This window comes from Aspergillus puulaauensis, chromosome 2 (genome assembly GCF_016861865.1).
Source record: "Aspergillus puulaauensis MK2 DNA, chromosome 2, nearly complete sequence".
NCBI lineage: Eukaryota > Fungi > Ascomycota > Eurotiomycetes > Eurotiales > Aspergillaceae > Aspergillus > Aspergillus puulaauensis.
In genome coordinates this window covers 983,900-1,001,683 of record NC_054858.1, presented here as the reverse complement: position 1 = coordinate 1,001,683, position 17,784 = coordinate 983,900, and the positions used below count along the sequence as shown (strand labels likewise).

General features: G+C 50.0%; 4 protein-coding genes across 4 annotated transcripts; 2 read left to right on the top strand and 2 right to left on the bottom strand.

Annotated features, from left to right (window-relative positions):
- Positions 1-1,939: 1,939 nt before the first annotated feature.
- APUU_20424A (putative cell division control protein Cdc25) lies at positions 1,940-5,997 on the top strand (the record flags this gene model as incomplete). The annotated part of the gene is made up of 4 exons (XM_041699064.1): positions 1,940-5,086; positions 5,141-5,357; positions 5,443-5,710; positions 5,970-5,997. The coding sequence occupies 4 exons, from the start codon at positions 1,940-1,942 to the stop codon at positions 5,995-5,997; spliced, it is 3,660 nt and encodes a 1,219-aa protein (XP_041552186.1).
- Positions 5,998-7,422: 1,425 nt separating this feature from the next.
- On the bottom strand, positions 7,423-8,496 carry RRI1 (Mov34/MPN/PAD-1 family protein; the record flags this gene model as incomplete). The annotated part of the gene is made up of 2 exons (XM_041699062.1): positions 7,423-8,405; positions 8,472-8,496. The coding sequence occupies 2 exons, from the start codon at positions 8,494-8,496 to the stop codon at positions 7,423-7,425; spliced, it is 1,008 nt and encodes a 335-aa protein (XP_041552185.1).
- A 692-nt stretch (positions 8,497-9,188) lies between these two features.
- Positions 9,189-11,680, top strand: APUU_20422A (putative microtubule associated protein (Ase1); the record flags this gene model as incomplete). The annotated part of the gene is made up of 4 exons (XM_041699061.1): positions 9,189-9,305; positions 9,362-9,414; positions 9,488-9,702; positions 9,756-11,680. 4 exons carry the CDS (start codon positions 9,189-9,191, stop codon positions 11,678-11,680), a joined length of 2,310 nt encoding a protein of 769 aa, XP_041552184.1.
- Positions 11,681-13,558: 1,878 nt separating this feature from the next.
- On the bottom strand, positions 13,559-17,642 carry APUU_20421S (ABC transporter ATP-binding protein; the record flags this gene model as incomplete). Its single annotated transcript, XM_041699060.1, has 6 exons — positions 13,559-14,248; positions 14,308-15,885; positions 15,937-16,089; positions 16,146-16,572; positions 16,645-17,489; positions 17,550-17,642. 6 exons carry the CDS (start codon positions 17,640-17,642, stop codon positions 13,559-13,561), a joined length of 3,786 nt encoding a protein of 1,261 aa, XP_041552183.1.
- Positions 17,643-17,784: the final 142 nt, after the last annotated feature.

Genomic DNA, 17,784 nt, shown 5'->3' with positions numbered 1-17,784 from the left:
GAGTGCTTGAGCATCCATGCCGAGACTATGGCGGGGGAAATGCTGTAGTCACGTAGTGGCATGATCTGGAGGAATAAGCCAAAGGACCTCAGCGTGATTTTTTTTGCTGTTCTTTTTTTTTTTGATTAACGATGCTGATATTACTGGTGTTGCTTGATAGGGAGGGAGCATTGAGAAGGCCCGAGTGTGGGTGTCAGACCCTCGACAATGCCGCTGCACAGGTTCCGCGGCGAGAGGCTTTGTCCTAACGGATCCCTCCGTTTCCCCCGCCGTCCGTCAGTCTTTCGCATGTGAGCAGTTTACTTTTATCTTTGGCCTATGATCGAGAGAGATTCGACAGCTTCCTCGCATTGTCCTCGATATTGATGTTGGATGAGTAATATGAAGACGCCAGGAAATTGCTCCCGAGTGCAGCGCGAGCTTCTCCTTCGAGAGACGGGTCGCTGTGGGTGTCCCCACTGGTACCGAAGAGCAAGATGCACTAAGAACAGATGAAGGGTACGGAGCAGGCCCCGGCAGGATCGCTCAGTAACCAGGGCTCAAGCAACTCTGGGGGAGGTGTTTTGCCAGGCACCGGACGGTGTCAACGGCCCAACGGATCAGGATCAGGATCGGCATCTTCTCGCATGGAGTGATGGGATCATGGAAGTGAAGCAAGACAACTTGGAAGCACACGCTTCCAAAGGACGGGAGGACTTCGGACTCGAGACTGGCTGAGTCAGAACAATGCCTCCAGGAACCTTTGCCTATTGCGGAGAACCTGTGTCAAGATATGCCGCGGATTTAGACTAGCAGCGAATGAAAGCGGACCCATTTAATGAATATTCTTGAATAGTCGACGACTATCATGTCACTAAATGTACGGTTGGAAAATTCTCGACCGTTGACGAGGCTCTTGGCTTACAACGGCTGGGATTCTCGCATGAGCCATTTTCAGTCGCGCACAAACTGCCGCGGAGCACTAGAAGCATGGGGACGATGTGTATTATTGTATCAACGTATACTCTCCGGAGGTATGTACCACCGTACCACGGATCTCCTCGATCTTGAATCTGAGACTGTGTGTGGGTAGGGCTCGTGCTGGCAGTGCTGGACTGCTGGGGCTGGTAGAGCACTGTTCAATCGGAGGCCGAGAGTACGTAAGACCTGGCCCATGCTTGGTCGGAAATGCGCCCTCAGCAAGGTCCAGCCAGTAGCTACTGAGTAAGGCACAAAGAAAGACTGAGTAAGTTGGCGACTATATTGGTACGTTTTCGACATCATGGGAGATGAAAGCAGCAGTAACTTATCTGAAGAAACTCCAAAAGAGGAACACTGAAGTTGCTCAACTGGGCAAGAGCCTAAAGCACAACAGAGTTGGTGGTGGCCTGGTGGGCACTGACAGACAGTCAGACTGGTTGATTAAGCTGACCGTGGCGTAAGATTACCGCCTCCCCCGTATTGTACTGTCACGCCCGCTCATTGCTCCTCTTTGCTCCTCATCCACTCAGTGGCAGTTCCGTTCTTCTCCCCCCAGCCCACTCTCTCATCACTGCTGCCAGTGGACGGTCGTCCCTAAAACCCTCCTGACTCTCCCTTTCCATCTCAGCTCTCGGTCTCCCCGTCTTCTTCGACTCTTCTCATCCTCTCCTTGACAAGGCGATAGCGATCGCCCGTTGTGTCCTTGCCACCTCCCGACTGTGCCTTCGCCATCTTGTTTCACCCGCCGCTCCTTTGGTAGCCCACCTTCGACGCCTCCGTTTACCGCTTTACCGCCCCTCCTAACCCGCCCTCCTAACCCGCCCTACCACCACGGTCGGTTGCCTGCCTCGACATGAGCAACACCCTTCGTTGAGCTCGTCCAGCCATTCGCCGCAAGGGACGCAGCAGCCCTTAATCTCCCTCCATACTTTCTTTCAGCTACCGCCCCCTCTACTACGCAAATCCCTTCGGCCAACCGATGTACGGCACTCACGTCCTCGACCCATCGGCTGTTGACCCGGGATCAGCGCCGATGAACAAGACAAAGGCTTTTGTGACCGCTTTCGAGTACCCCGAAAAGAAGCCGATGACTACTACTATGGCTGCACCGAGAAGCCGGAGTCGTGGAGGCAGCTTGTCCTTTTCACAGAGAGACATTGTCCCAGACCACTCACCGAAACGACACATCCCACCCATGAAGTCTCCTAGCCCAGAGCCGGCGCCTCCGTTGTTTGTGCGGGCTATGTATGATTATGACGCTGATGACCACACAAGCCTGAGCTTCTGCCGCGGGGATATCATTCAGGTTCTGAACCAGCTAGAGACCGGCTGGTGGGACGGTGTCATCAACGGCAACGTTCGGGGCTGGTTCCCTAGCAACTACTGCGCCGTGGTTACCGATCCGCGGGAACTCGAAGATCATATATCGCACATTCAAGACGATGGAGATATCAGCGCAGACTCGGGCGCCGGCGAAGAATTTGAGGAACATGACGATGAGGTTGACTCACATGGCAATCCTCGCGATTCTCAGCCAATACTACCAATTGAGGGCATGGATCCTCCAACTCAACAGGAGGAAGCGGCTTTCTGGATCCCTCAAGCAACCGCGGATGGCCGTCTGTTTTATTTTAATACTCTCACTGGCTACAGCACCATGGAGCTCCCGTTTGAAAACCCATCTGTCAACGAGAATGGCCCATACGATCGCACCAACTTTTTTGTCCCTGACCAGACTCGACCTCCGCCGGAGTTGATGGCTCGTGGCTTTGAGCGAGACGAGGATGATTACGATGGCTCGGCTTCCGAGGCAGAGGGCGAGTCTCTCATGCTTGCCTCTCATGACTCGATGTCTCGACGACGCCAGTCCTTTATAGACGGCGTATCGCCGGCCACGTCTATGGACTCCCTGCAACCCTTATCTGCTACAAAATCTACCGGTGAAGGAAAAAGTCCTCTTGGGCGACACCCTCAGAAGCTCTATGGCGTTGCAGGTGCAGACAGTAACACGTCGATCTCCGAGCCCATGCACAGGCCCTCCGTTTCATCCGCGGTGTCTCATCGTTTCATTGACGACCATACGTCAACGCCTATCACCTGGCCTTTGCTTGTGGATAACATGTCGCAGGCTGTCGAAGTTTATCGCCGAACATTGTTAAACGGCGATCGTGCAGAGTACGTGAGGAAAGCCGAGGACATCTCGGACCACCTACGCATGCTATTGGCGGCCGGCTCCGACACTACTGATAACCACTCTGGGAACCCTTCCATAATATCTACCAATAAGCCCCTGTACCAGCATTTCAGAGATATGATGTCTAAATTCTCGAAGTTGGTTCTCTCGTCGCACATGGCGGCAGCCGATTGGCCGGGTGTAGATGCTATCAACAAGTGTCTTCAGGAAGCCGATGGTGTCATGCAGGGCGTTTATGGCTATGTTGAAGTCGCAAGACAACAACGTGGCGAATTTATTCGTCGGATTGTACCCGGGTTTGTGATGGGTAGCTCCTCTGGTGGCTCCTGGCAGAACAATGGTGTTTCACTAAGCGATTCTGGTCCCACGTCGTTCCTGGATCACGATAACGCGGATTTGAGACCCGAGCCAACCGTGCCTTTGGAACCTAACGTTTTGGACCATATTGATGTTCTGCGAAGATCGTTTGTTGGTGCCATTCGCCGGGTCGAGGAGCGGCTGACTCTTAACCAAAAGAAAATTGTTACTGTTACCGAACATGAGGAAATTGGCGAGTTAATCGCGGTTGCTGCTGTTAAAGTTGTTGAACAGTTTCGTCCCTGGGTTTCTGCCGTCGAGTCTATCAACCTCGGGCCTCTGGGAACTAGCTTTCAGAACCCTCAGCTAGTCGATTTCAGTTTGCAAAAGCAACGAGTTTACGATGCGATAGCGGATTTTGTCCTCAGCTGCCAGGCTGTTTCGGCCCCGCTTGGTGACGAATGGGCGGAACTACGGGGTGACTCGCTTGATGATCGGCTGAATGCTGTTCGAGGTGTTGCTAGACAACTTGAAAATTATGTCTCCCAAATTGGATTCTCTCTTTCGCTTCTCCTCGAGCAGGTCCCTGAACCAAACTCTCAACGCACGGAAAGTCGCATTGGTGACAGGGAGGGGTATACGGGGTTGCATAGTCGTACTGAATCGCGGTCAACCGAGGTCGGTGTGCCATCAGCGCATCCGCTCGAGGGAGAGAAAGTGCGTCGTAATATGGATAAGGCGCAAAGATTCTTTGGACAGGCTCCGCCGGCGGCAATCACACGAGAACCTGTTCAAAACCTCGCCCGCGAACCTGAAGAGACGCCGTGGTTTTTGAAGATGGACCACGAAGGTGAAGTGTTTTATGATACCAAGAATGATATACCGACCCTCAAATGTGGTACATTGGCCGGATTGGTGGAACACTTGACTCGCCACGATAAGCCCGACCCATCTTTCAACAGCACATTCCTTCTCACTTACCGATCCTTCACATCTGCCGCCGAGCTTTTTGAGATGATCATGCAACGATTCAACGTCCAACCCCCATTCAGCTTGAACGCCGATGAGATGCAGATCTGGGTTGACAGAAAGCAGAAACCTATCCGGTTCCGTGTGGTCAATATCCTGAAAACTTGGTTCGAGAACTACTGGATGGAGCCTAATGACGAGTCGCACATGCAGCTCCTTGAGCGTGCACATTCCTTCACCAAGGACTCGATCGCCACTACGAAAACTCCTGGTTCGACTCAGCTTCTGGCGGTCATTGAACAGCGTCTCCGGGGTCAGGATACCACCGTTAAGCGACTGGTGCCTACGCAAGCGACGCCTGCGCCAACTCCTATCATCCCTAAGAACATGAAGAAGCTGAAGTTTTTGGACATTGATTCAACGGAATTCGCTCGTCAGCTCACCATAATTGAATCGCGCCTATACTCTAAAATTCGACCCACAGAATGTTTGAATAAGACCTGGCAGAAGAAAGTTGGGCCTGAGGAGCCTGAGCCTGCTGCTAATGTTAAGGCGCTGATCTTGCACTCGAACCAGCTCACTAATTGGGTTGCTGAAATGATTCTCAATCAAGGTGATGTAAAGAAGCGAGTTGTTGTTATCAAACATTTCGTGAATGTTGCAGATGTATGGCACCTTAGACCCCCTCCCCCTTTCAAGACTATTGCTAATTTGTACTAGAAATGCCGGGCCCTGAATAACTATTCTACCTTGACATCTATTATCTCAGCCCTTGGAACGGCCCCCATTCACCGACTATCTCGCACGTGGGCCCAAGTCAGTGGGCGCACATCTGCCATTCTGGAGCAGATGCGCAGGCTCATGGCGAGCACAAAGAACTTCGGGGAGTACCGTGAAGCACTTCATCTCGCTAACCCGCCTTGCATTCCTTTCTTTGGTATGGATCTTTTACCCTAGACCCCTGATTGAGACATTAAGGGATTTGTTATGGGTTATATTTCAGGCTAACACTGTCAACGTAGGTGTCTACCTCACGGACTTGACGTTCATCGAGGACGGTATCCCATCTCTTACACCCTCGGAATTGATCAACTTGAACAAACGCACGAAAACTGCGGAGGTAATTCGTGACATCCAGCAATACCAGAACTCGCCCTACCTCCTCACCCCTGTTACCGAATTACAGGAGTATATTCTCAGTAATTTACAGGGGGCGGGGGATGTGCACGACATGTACGAACGGAGCTTGGAAGTGGAGCCGCGAGAACGAGAAGACGAAAAAATTGCGAGGTACGCCACCGGTGGAAGAGATATGAGTTCTCTGACCTTTGGAACCCTGCTCATGTCATCACGATGATTCTTTATTCTGCCGTTTTCCCGACCCTTTCCTTCAAACCCCTTCTTATCGGGCCCAATCTTTGTCCTCAGTCTATTTTCTTGGCGATACCCACACCTTCTCTTATTTCCCAACTTTCCCTCAAAAATGACCTGTTTATGGATGACTCTGGATTGATCCGAAGACTAACGGAATGCCTTTTTTGCTACGTAGACTGCTCTCTGAATCGGGATTCCTGTAAGCGCCAAACTCGGTTTGCGTGACACGGGGCGACCCTGTCGACTTTGACTGGACGGCAACGGTTCGAGACTCGGGATAACCGAAAATGGCTACGATATGGACAGCCTATCAAATGTCCCAGCGGCACCCGATGGTCACAATTGATTCCCGCACTCTATACCGGGCGTTTACCTCGAGCCCAAGCACTGCAGCTTCATAGGGCGGCTCGAAAGAACATTCCATGATTCCATCAATTGCATCTTCACATGGTGTCGATCGATTTTTGCAATCCTTAGCACCAACGTGGCAAATCTGTCATGCGGACCCCACTTGGGTAGATCGACGCAACTGACACACCGAGTTGGTGGTATCAACCACGTGCACTGTCACCTCATGCTCGTGCGAGGTTGCACTCGGCATGGTTGTGCTTCACTTTACCCTACTGAAGCAGAATCCTTATTCGTGCTTCAGCTCATTTTTGAATGAACAGGGCTCTAAAATTCCCTGGCCACATCCCACTTTTTTCTTACCATATTTTCCTTCCGACTCAACCACCCCTCGTGGGTGTCCTTTCCTCTCACTTGGCCAATTTCCTACTTATCCTCTAACCTATCATCTTCTGGATATATCCACGTCCCGTGTTACCCGGTGTATACTGGCTTGACCTATATCTTTTTTTGTAAAACCTTCTTGTTGGTTTACCCACCAGCGTTTCTCTCCCTCCATTTCTCTTTTCTTCCCCGACTGTCATGAAGTGCAGTCTTTTTATGCTTGGATAATGATTGTTACGACGCAAGATACCTAGCGCAGCATATGCGTTGTCTTTGCTCAAAGATTATGATTTTTTGTTTTGTGCTTTTCGCTTCACTGTTCTATATACATTATCCTGTACAGATTTGGTAACTATGTTAGTATTGAATCCATATGCTTTTCTTCTCTACCTTAACTCTATTTGCATAGTGCATCTTTTGGAGAAATGGTCTATTAGGGGAAGTGTTATCTGACATTCACTACTTGGTTAATGTAAGATAAAAATCGTGTATACTCACCATTAGTGCTGATTACAGTCAGAAAATGAGATATTTGGATGGTGCTGGAGTGGCTCCTGTGTTTGATGAAAACAATAAAAAATTGATTAAGGCTGATCACTTCAACTCTTTACGTTATGCAGCGGCATTAGCGGGGCTTAGCTATTGGATCGAGAACAAGAATTTGGCGTAAGTCCGTCCTAGGAGAAATACATTCACTCTGCGGAATTGGGACATTTACTGGGATAGAACCCTCGAGCATACGTAAACATACGGTTGATGGCCTTTTCAAAGACATCAAAAGTCGAGTTTCCATTTATATGGAGGCCTATGTATAAGATATTGGAAAGGTCGGATCGTCTCATCGTTTGTATTTTATGCTCAGTCAAGTTCGCTTATCTCAGGATACAGCTCAATAATCAACTGGATCCTGTCGTTGTCTTTTCACCAATACCTTGAAAAAGCTGCATTTTCACTTCGGAGGCGAGTAATCCCTTTACTTCCTCCGACACGATTCGTTGGCCATCCTTTACTACTCGGTCGAGTTGTGGGTCTTTGATCTGAGTAGGTGCACCACCTCGAGAGGAGTTGGTCTCGATCCCTCGGGCTACTCGCCTAGTCTTCTGACTGAGGTCTAGTATTTGTTTGCTTCCATAATCGCGCGTGGTGAATAGGGGGCTTTGACTGAGAGTGGCCACCCAGTACTTGTTCCACAGCAGTGAGAGAATCTCTGTATCGAGGGCGCTTTTGAAAAGAGAAACCTCAAGTGAGTAGTAATGAGATGCATGGGCTCCAAAGTCCTCTGCCTTGTTCAACGGAACGGTCTGGTACTCGTCTTCCTCTTGCTCCTCTTTTGGTGGCGTATAGTCCTTGGGGAATGTCCTGAATGCACCGATATCTACCTTCCCTGCGGAAATAGTTCGTTCGGGATCAATGACAACAGCAACAAACGGCCCGCCGAGTTGTTGCATATCTTGTGTGGAGACGTCGATGCCCGAGAGCCAGCATCCGTACCCGGGGTGACTGTGGTACCATCCAACTGCGTTTTCCATTCTCCCTGCATCACGGCAAGCCTGAAGGTATGAGACCATGTATTCGTTCGCTTCATCTTGAGCGTTGACTCGAGTCTCTGTGCCCTCAACGGGGAGGCGGAAAGCATCGGTTACGACAAATGTCTCTGGGAGGATATAGCCTTGCATTAGACCCATGACCTCGAGAGAACCTCCGGAGCGAGCATGCATAACCATTTTCAGGAGAGCAACTGCAGATATGCGAATTGACTTAAAGTAGTGGGGGTCCTTTGACCATGGGCGGGCGTTGCTGAGGGCCTTGTGCGTTTCCTCATCGTATTGGTATAGAGCGTCTCGCTGAGGATCGATTAAGGTGACCGCATTTTCTAATTCTGATGCAGAAAAGTGAGATTTATGTGTCAACTTATGTATTCCGAGGAGAGTATCTCAATACTAACCCCAGGACAGCTGGGCGGCTTGCATGGTGAGCTGTGAGGCGGGGAAGGAAATTCCCCTGGCGGAAGTGTCAGGGTGGGGGGAGTGTTGACTGGTTTGTCTGATTAAATCGCAGCGAAAATTAGAAAAAAAATGGCGAGAATTATAGGAGAGAAAGCGTGGAATTGCTGGGAATCGATAATCGTGATGAATCTGAATAGGATAATGAGGTTAGTTTTGATATGTACATGTAGCTTTGAAGCTGGAGAGTTGTTGCGGAGAAGCGCAAAGGCGGTGAGTATAAGTGCGGCAGAAATGGGCGGGGTAACGCTGAGTCAGCGGTTGCCTGAGAAACAACGATCGATCAACAGCGGATCTTGATTTGCAGACGGAAGGCTCAGCTCGCCTGCAACAACCAACAACAGAAACAATCATACTCCTCCTCCTGTATTAATTGCTCCCCTTTGGCCCTTGCATCCACCCCCTCGCTGTTTTCGTTGCTCTGTGCATATAAGCTGTGCGGGTCCTCTCATTCCGGAATTTGTCTTCATTGTTGATTTGTGGTCTCGCGGCATCCAGCTTGTTGTTTCCTTCTAGGCGCATTGCCGCCGCACTCTTACATGACGACCGGCGCATCGCATTTCGGAGAATATTGATATTTTGATTCCTTTGTCCTGACAGCAGTCCGTGCTCGGTGCCAAACTCGTTAATACTCCCCTGCCCTGGGGACTCGAGTCGCAATGGCCGTTGATACAAGCTATTTGACCACCCAGGTCAACAACATTGTCAGCCAGCTCTATGGGATCTTTGATGAAATTGGGATCCCTAACCACGAGCGCGAGTCTCGAGAAGAAGAGGTTTGTGCTTCAAGACTGGACGAGTTGCCTGCGCCAGAGCTAACTATTGGGTGCAGCTCTTCAGCGCGTTATCGGAAACACTCAACAACCACTTGAAGCTAGTCGACGAGTAAGTGATGCGCATCTTGGATTCAGAATGATAAAATAGCTTGCAATGGGCTCTAACTGACCTCTGTCCTCAGGGAGAAAAATGATATGACAGAAGAAGCGCATAAACTGATCAGCGCGATTCAACAAATGGAAGAGTCCCTAGTCGACGAGAAAGCCAATGGCCAGTACAGCCTCGACCATAATGACCTACAAGTCACTTACCCACTAAATCGCTGTCTCGCCTTTCTTCGCGAACAACACAGCGCAGTGAGCAAGTTGCATCGACAGCGGTTCGAGCAGGTTAAGAGTACGCTCTCTCTTCTTGTATTTGAGTTATATCGCTTTACTAACAGCCTTCAGAGCTTGTCGAAGCCCTTGAATCGTATTCGTCCCACCTTGAGTCCTCTTTCATTACCATTGAACTTCCTCCAACGGCGCCTGGTTCGTCCATCGCGCCTAATTTCAACCTCTCGCCCACATATGTTACTGCACTTGACAACGAGTTCTCAAGAGTATACGAAGAGTACCATCGGCGTCTTGAGCTTGTTACAACAACATGTGAGGAGATCATTAAGCTCTGGGCTGAACTTGGAACGCCCCAAGCGCAGACTGAGTCCAGCATTGTCCAGCACTACCGCGAGTCACCCGAGCAACTAGGCCTCCACGAATCGGACCTAACAAACTTGCTCGCAAGGAGGGAGAAACTTTTGGACGAAAAGAGAGGACGTGAGCGCAAGCTTAAAGACCTCCGGAATGCCGTAGAGGGACTCTGGGAGCGGTTCGGTGTTGAGGAGTGTGACAGAAAGGCATTCCTCGCCGCGAACCGTGGCTGCGGGCTTCGCACCATCAATGAATTTGAGGAGGAGCTATCTCGCCTCAATGAGCTGAAAAGGCAGAACCTTCACTTGTTCGTGGAGGATGCGCGCTGCCGCCTGCAGGAGCTATGGGATAGTCTATACTTCTCGGAAGAAGATATGCTAGATTTCACACCTGCGTTCTCTGATGTCTACAGCGACGCCCTCTTGGAAGCTCACGAGGCGGAAATTGCACGCCTAGAGACCCTGAAGGAACAGCGTGCGCCAACTTTGCAACTCATTGACAGACACCGCAGCCTTCTTGCGGAGCGCGAGGCTTTGAATACCTCCAGTCAGGATGCGTCGCGCCTTATGGCGCGCGGGAACAAGGGAGAAAGGCGCGACCCCGGAAAATTGCTGAGGGAGGAGAAGATGAGAAAGAGAATTGCAAAGGAGCTGCCAAAGATTGAATCTGACCTTCGGAAAGAACTAGAAAACTTTGAGGACGAATACGGACGACCATTCCTGGTTCACGGTGAGAGCTACCTGGATGAGCTCACTAAGATCGCCGCGAAGCCTCCGCCGCGGTCGAAGACTCCATCTGCTGCACCATCAAGCGCTTCGAAACGCAACGGTCCATCATCACGCCCTGGCAGTGTCATGCGGGGTCCTCCGCCCCCGAGATCGAGCACAAAGACCCCCACTGGAGGTCAACCAACAAAGTATAACACTATTGGGCCCTCTAGATCGGGAGCCAAGTCACCAACGAAAATACCGGGACGAGTGCCACTGGGGAATATGCCCCACGGAAACAACTCTCCTGACCGTCGGGGCCCGGGTACATACTCTTCTAGCACTGTGAACGGCAAAATGTCCTCTTCTCGAGCTCCACCCCCGAGGATGAGAGCACTCACGGCCACTGACAATAAAGACGAGCGAGGAGGAAGCTACTTGTTTGAGCCTCCTCGCTGTGCTAGTGCCTTGTCCAATTCTTTTGTGCGGCCTGTTAGCCCCGAGGATGTTTATGATGACCGCCAGCGTTCCTTTATGAGTTCTTCCATATTCTCCCAACGATCTACTGGGTTCTCTCAATCATCCCAATCCTCAAACTCTTCTGGGTCTCTCAAGTCGTCGTTACAAGGATACTACCCGCGACCAAACCCATATCTTCAGCACGCGCCTCCGCCTCCGGCGCCAAGACAGGTGTCAAGCACCTCCACTGCTGATACGGTAACTACGGGATCGGAGAACTGGGAAACCTTTGATGATGCATCGGAATCGGACGGCGAGACAAGTGATGCATACTATGCTAAGCTCCGCGCTGCACATGGGAAGCGCTTGGCTCCTGAAGACCACCATCAGCCATTATCCCTTGCAGGCAAAAAGGCAAAGGGCATCCGAAGTGTTAGCCCAGACGAGCCGATTGGCAGGCATATGGTACGCGTGGCCGACAGTGATAATGGTTGGACCGACGACATGGAGACCTACTAAAAGTTTCAAACCGCTCTTGTCTTTTGTTACTGCGTCCCGTTCTGCTATATTTTATACATGGCCGTTCATTTATCCGAGAACACGATTATGAGACCATCTGACTTGATGACTCTATGACCTGACCGCGGGAGTGCTAGGTCTCGATCTTCATACAAGACTGCGCGGTTAATGGCCGATGGCTTCAATGAACGCCACCCGCAATATCAATAATAGCGCAGGCCCAACCTAGCAGCTTAATTTTCTATGTTCAAATTCTGGATTTCCAGTTGATATCTGTGCCTGGACCTCTGTCCTTGCGCCCTCAGGCTGCCTCCGGAGATCAATCCGTGTCTGTACCTCTCCGGACGCAGAGTCAAGGCTACGCACTCGTTTAAGCCTTGTTGTCTTCTTGTACACTGCTTTTGGACTTTATGCTTGAATAATGCTCAGTACCTTTCTATGATTTAATATTGCTCTGTGTTTATTTGAGAGACCCCTTTTCCTATGGTTTGTGGCGAGGATTTGTTGATTTACCTTTTTGCCTTGCGCAAGTCGCAGGCCGCGTTTTTGTTTTATTTGTTCGATATCAGCAAGCGTCTATTGGTTTGAGTTTGTTTAGGAATTTATTTGATTTCGGTATATGTAATATCCCCGCCAATAAACGGTAGAAAGATGAAACACTGGCTCTTGCGCAGAACAAGGAAAGGGTTGCAGCCAAACATGTGATTGACCCTCGGATCATCATCGACCTGTTTCATTGGCAGAGCCACTGTTCTTTGTTTAGTAACACGCAGTACAATGGAACCTCAGGCTCCCGGATATTCAGTCCGACCTTTTTCCTCCTTCACGTTCCTGTTCCTATCCATCCGTCTAGCTTATACTTCACACTGCCCAAAATGCGTTTTGTCTCCATCCTAGCCGCTCTCGCTGTGCATTTTACCCTAGTCACGCCGAGTATATTCGCATCGGCAGAGCAAGACAAGCTGGTGCAAGAGGACGACGAACCTCTGTCTTGCCACCGCGCATGCTTTCAGCAGAAACCTACATGCCCCGGGAAGATGGTATAGTTACCTCCTGACCCACTGCCACTGCACGACCCCATACTTTCAAATAATCATATAAGCTAACAGCCCGATTTTTTAAAAAAAAGGAACCAAAGAAGCTGGTATGTCTAATAAAAAGAATGATAAGAATAATCTACTCACACTGCGAAATTTCTCCAGAGCGATTGCTGGTCCTGCTGCCTGCCTCATCAGCCCAAAGTCGCTATCGATACTGAGCTATAGCGAGATGATCCTCTCAGAAACCGTGCGCATCCATTTCAATCCAGCATCCCTTCCTAGAGGGTATCCAGCGCAGCCCTATTTACTGGGGACGCGTTTGCTGTGATGGACGTGACAGGGACTGGACTAGATGCCTCTGGAGGTAATTTAGTTAGCGTGAAAGCACACAGGTTGTGCTTTCATGGCCGTTCTTGCATTTAAAAATTATGTGTACTTTACTTATGCTTGCCTGATATTGAGCAGTTGAACAAATGAATGGCTCCATCATGGATATAGTAAATGCCTACCTTGTTGGGCGTCCCTTCCATTACTGTGGCCTTCTAGGTCGCACCTGCCCATGGATCCGGCTGTCCATCGCCCTTGCCTTCAGAGGGACCGTGTGTGACAGTAGATGGACGTGGAAGGTGCGATTCTCGGGTACCTAAGCTCTTGCCTTGGATGGCAAATTAGCACTGTTTCCTTTTGATTTATTGTAGGAATACCCTTGGCAATGGTTGTAAAACCCAAGAGTTATAAGAGTAGCACCTAATAATAATGAAAAGAATGGAGAATTGGTATATTACAATGACTAGGGGTGAGATGGTCTAAACTATTAAGTTGTACACTAGCATTACAATTAAATTTCTTCCGGTCCCTTTTCAACCGACTTGTCCAGCGACTGCGCTAGGCACATTTGCCAATATAGGCCTCTCTGCTGCTGCAGCTCGGTGTGGGTTCCAACCTCTATGATCTTTCCATCCCCGAAAACATAGATCACATCTGCATCGCGGATTGTCGATAACCGATGCGCCACAGCGATGGTTGTACGGCCATCCATCTTCCCGACCTTATCAAGTGCCGCCTGAACAATGCGTTCGGATTGTGTGTCTAGCGCGGAGGTAGCCTCGTCGAGGAGGAGGAGTTTTGGTCGTCGAATGAGAGCACGCGCAAGGGCGATCCGTTGGCGTTGACCACCCGAGAACGACGTGCCTTGCTTCCCACTCGGTGTATTGAAGCCCTGGGGGAGGGAGATTATGAAATCGTATGCATTGGCTTGTTTGGCGGCTTCATGGATCTCGTCTTCTGTGGGCTCACTTAGTGCTCCTTGTGCGATGTTTTCCATTACTGTTCCTTGGAACAGCACCGGCTCCTGTTGGACAAGGGACATCTGGGCGCGGTAGAGCTTTGGTGAGAAATTCTGGATATTCTGGTCACCTAGGCGAATCTCGCCTGAGGTGGGATCGTAGTAACGTTCAAGCAGAGAGATGAGTGTGGACTTCCCGCAACCGCTGTGTCCTACGAATGCCACAAATTGGCCAGACGGAATCTGCTGGGGTGTTAGGGTGACCGATAGAATACTCTTGAAAAAGGGGTCACCAATCTTACCTGAATTGAAGCGCCTTGGATAACGGGCGACATGCGGCCGGGGTAGCTGAACTCGACATTGTCCAAGGCAATACCCCCCTTCCCGTCTGGTCCTTTATCCTTATTCTCGTCTGTAACTCGAATACGAGGTACCTTGTCCCTGAGATCTAAGAGAAACGTCCCTGCGCTCTTTGCTCTTGTGATGCTACCGGCGCCGGCTAGAAATTGAGCTGCACCCTGCCCTGCAAGCAGCACACTCATGAAAACAACAAAGAATTGTTCCGTGGTATACTCCAAGGACGACATAAGGCGAGATCCGTACCAAAATCCAAGTGCCATGACAAGGAAGTCGACTGACTGTGCCAATGCATGAATGGTTGTTGCAGTTATCATGGTCTTCATCGAGCGGCGAAGTATACCACGAAGGTTTTGAGAGTACTCAGTGAGTAGATCGGATTCAAGAGTCAGGGACGAAACAGTTCGTATGGCGCTGACAGCCTCTACCGCGAGACTAGCACTATCCGAAAACCGGGCTTCGTTATTGTCATTCATTTTAGCCTCGAGACGCAGTTGAATAAAAGCGGCTCCCATGAGGATAGGCAGTCCAGCGAATATCATAACGAGAGCCAATTTCCATCCATAACCAAGAGCGAGGCCACAGCTAGCGAACAAGCTGATAATAAGAATGAGTAGAACGAAAATGTTGACTGAAATGAGCTCTTGGATGTTGTTTGGTACCGTCAATAAGTTTGATGCCAATGCTCCCGACGTGTTCTCCCGCTGGTCGAAGAATTCGATGTCCATATTGATGATGCGCCGGAAAAGTTCTGAACGGTAATTGCGGGTGACAGCTTGTGAGATCATGATGCAAAGGCCTCCTACAATGGTGTATGCCACAAGATTGCCTAGGGCAATGACGAAAAACATGAGAGCGTAGAAGTTCGCTGAACCTGATTTGGGCTCACCGTTGGGAGTGAACACCTCAATTAGCTTCGAGAAGAGAATAGCCTGACCAGGGTGCGTCCCTGCTGCAAGAATACAGCCGATAGCAATGACGAAAAGATGACGATAAATGGATTTCTGCTCCCGCAATATCAAGAACAGAATTCCCCAGATGGAGCGTTTATCAGTCGACTTGGACTTATCACTCAGCTCCTGTTTCTCATCTCCGGTAGGATCAAAGAGAGGGCTCTCAGCAGCGATAGATAAGCCTGTTTCCTCAAGCGAAAACTCCTTTTGGGACCGTTCTTGGCTTCCATGAAGATTTTGAGCTTTCACGAGTGCAGCATAGTTGCCTTGGAGGGCAATCAGTTCCTCATGAGTTCCCTGTTCCACAATCCGTCCGTTAGACACGACAGCAATGTTATCAGCGTTTTTCACAGTCGAAAGACGATGGGCGATCATGACGGTTGTTCGGCTACTAGATACATGGTTCAAGGCATCTTGAACAACTCGTTCCGCATAGGGATCTAACGCGCTCGTGGCTTCATCAAGGAGCAAAATCGTGGGGTCGGATACAATACTGCGTGCGATTGCAATACGCTGTTTCTGTCCTCCACTCAGAGTGCCACCGCGCTCTCCAAGATAGGTGGAATAGCCCTAAGGAGTGATTAGTTGAAGGCCCGGAAGTTAAGATCATTCTCGACTCACCTGTGGGAGGGCTTGGACAAAATCGTGCGCGTAGCTAGACTTGCAAGCCTCTTGTACGATTCGCCGCTGTTCTTCATACGGCAAGTCCTTTTGTGAGTCAAGGAAGCCTCTCGCCACGTTCTGAAAAATGGTGCCTTGAAATAGAACAGGTTCCTGGATGAATGAGTTAGAAGCGTAGGGCATGATTAAAATAGAAATTTCCGTCGCACCTGCTGCACCAACGAGATCTGGCTACGAAGCCACTTTGTGTTCAGTTTGGTTATGTCTGTACCGTCCACCGTTATACAGCCCTCAGTGGGCACGTACCAACGCTCTAGCAGCCCGACCATCGTACTCTTGCCAGACCCGCTGGCACCGACTAATGCTGTTGTTTTCCCAGCCGGGATAGAAAGACTGAGACCTTGCAGCACCTGAGCTGTCGGTCGCGATGGATAGGAAAACGAGACATTTTCCACTTCAATAGCCCCAATGCATTTATCAGGCTTTAGACCCGAGTCGGCTAGAGGGTCCAACTCCGACGGCTTGTCCATGATTCGGAAGAATTCTGCGGCGGCACCTATTGCGCTAGTAATGGCTGGGATTTGCGGGAAGAATAGGTTAATAGAAGTCGATGCAATGACTGTACAGAAGACAACCCTAGTTGTGGATTGTCAGTTTAACAGCGGTGTTCAGAAGGGATAGAATATCTGAGGCAGAATGGATTCTTACGTGAAGACACTGCCAACTGCATCTATTTCTCCGCTTAGGAACATGCGATAACCTTGCCAGAAGGCCAAAGCATTCCCTGCGTATATGCAAAAATAGATTGTCCCAGACATTATTCCGTAGGGTATCAGCTTCTTTTTCGCATGTTCGTGGGCCTCCGCTAGGTACTCATCATATTTCTCAATCATACCATCCTGAGATGAAAATGCTTGGACAGTCTTGATCGATGATAGAGCCTCCTGGGCTAGGGCAGCTCCATTCGAATAAATCTGCGCAATTTTCGCCTCAATGGGAGCATCAATGGTCAGACAGATCCCAATTGCAACAAACATGGCTGGGACCACGCTCAATGTAATTAGGGCTAGTTTCCATTGTACAGCGATTGCCACAATGAAGGATGAAAAAAACATGGCCAATCCTTGGATAACGAGCACCAGCTTCTCAGCGATCCCTTGGTTGATACGAGTAGCATTTGTGCTGATTTGCACAGCGGGGGAGCTATCTTTGGCGGTATCGTAATACCAGATCTCGGTTCGGAGGAGGTGCTCGAAATAAGCCTGTCTGAGGGCTCTGGTTGTGCGAATACCGGACACGGTGATGGCGAGGTTTGCAGTCAAGGTGACCACGAACCTCCCAACGAAGAGATATATGAACCACAAGACGTATTCGTTTACAATGCTCTGGAAGGAACCGGTATCTGTCGAACCACCGGCAAAAGCGGCGAATTTGCTTGCGAACCCGCCGAAGACGATGGTCATTAATGGCAAAGCGACACCACTAGCAATAGCGCAAGTAAATGCTAGGATATTAAGGAACATACTTAGTCGATCGGCATAGTGGAAGATTCTCTATTACTCTGTTGTCAGACGACCAGGGCCTTCACGAACGATTTATAGAAGAGTACATACCACGAAATCCTTGAAGCCAGGCTGGTTCTCCGGCTGCTGGGGATCAACAGCTCCATCGCTGTTATTGCTCTTTTCGCCTCCTGGAGACTCCATGGTGAGATAGTGAGCGCTCACTGAGCCAAACGAATGTGGATGTCAAAAGTGAGATGGCTGCCATTATCAGGGGGCGTCCAAACCATATATTCGACCAGCAAGCTTTTCAGGAATGCCCCAGGTGTACGTAGGTAGAAGCCTG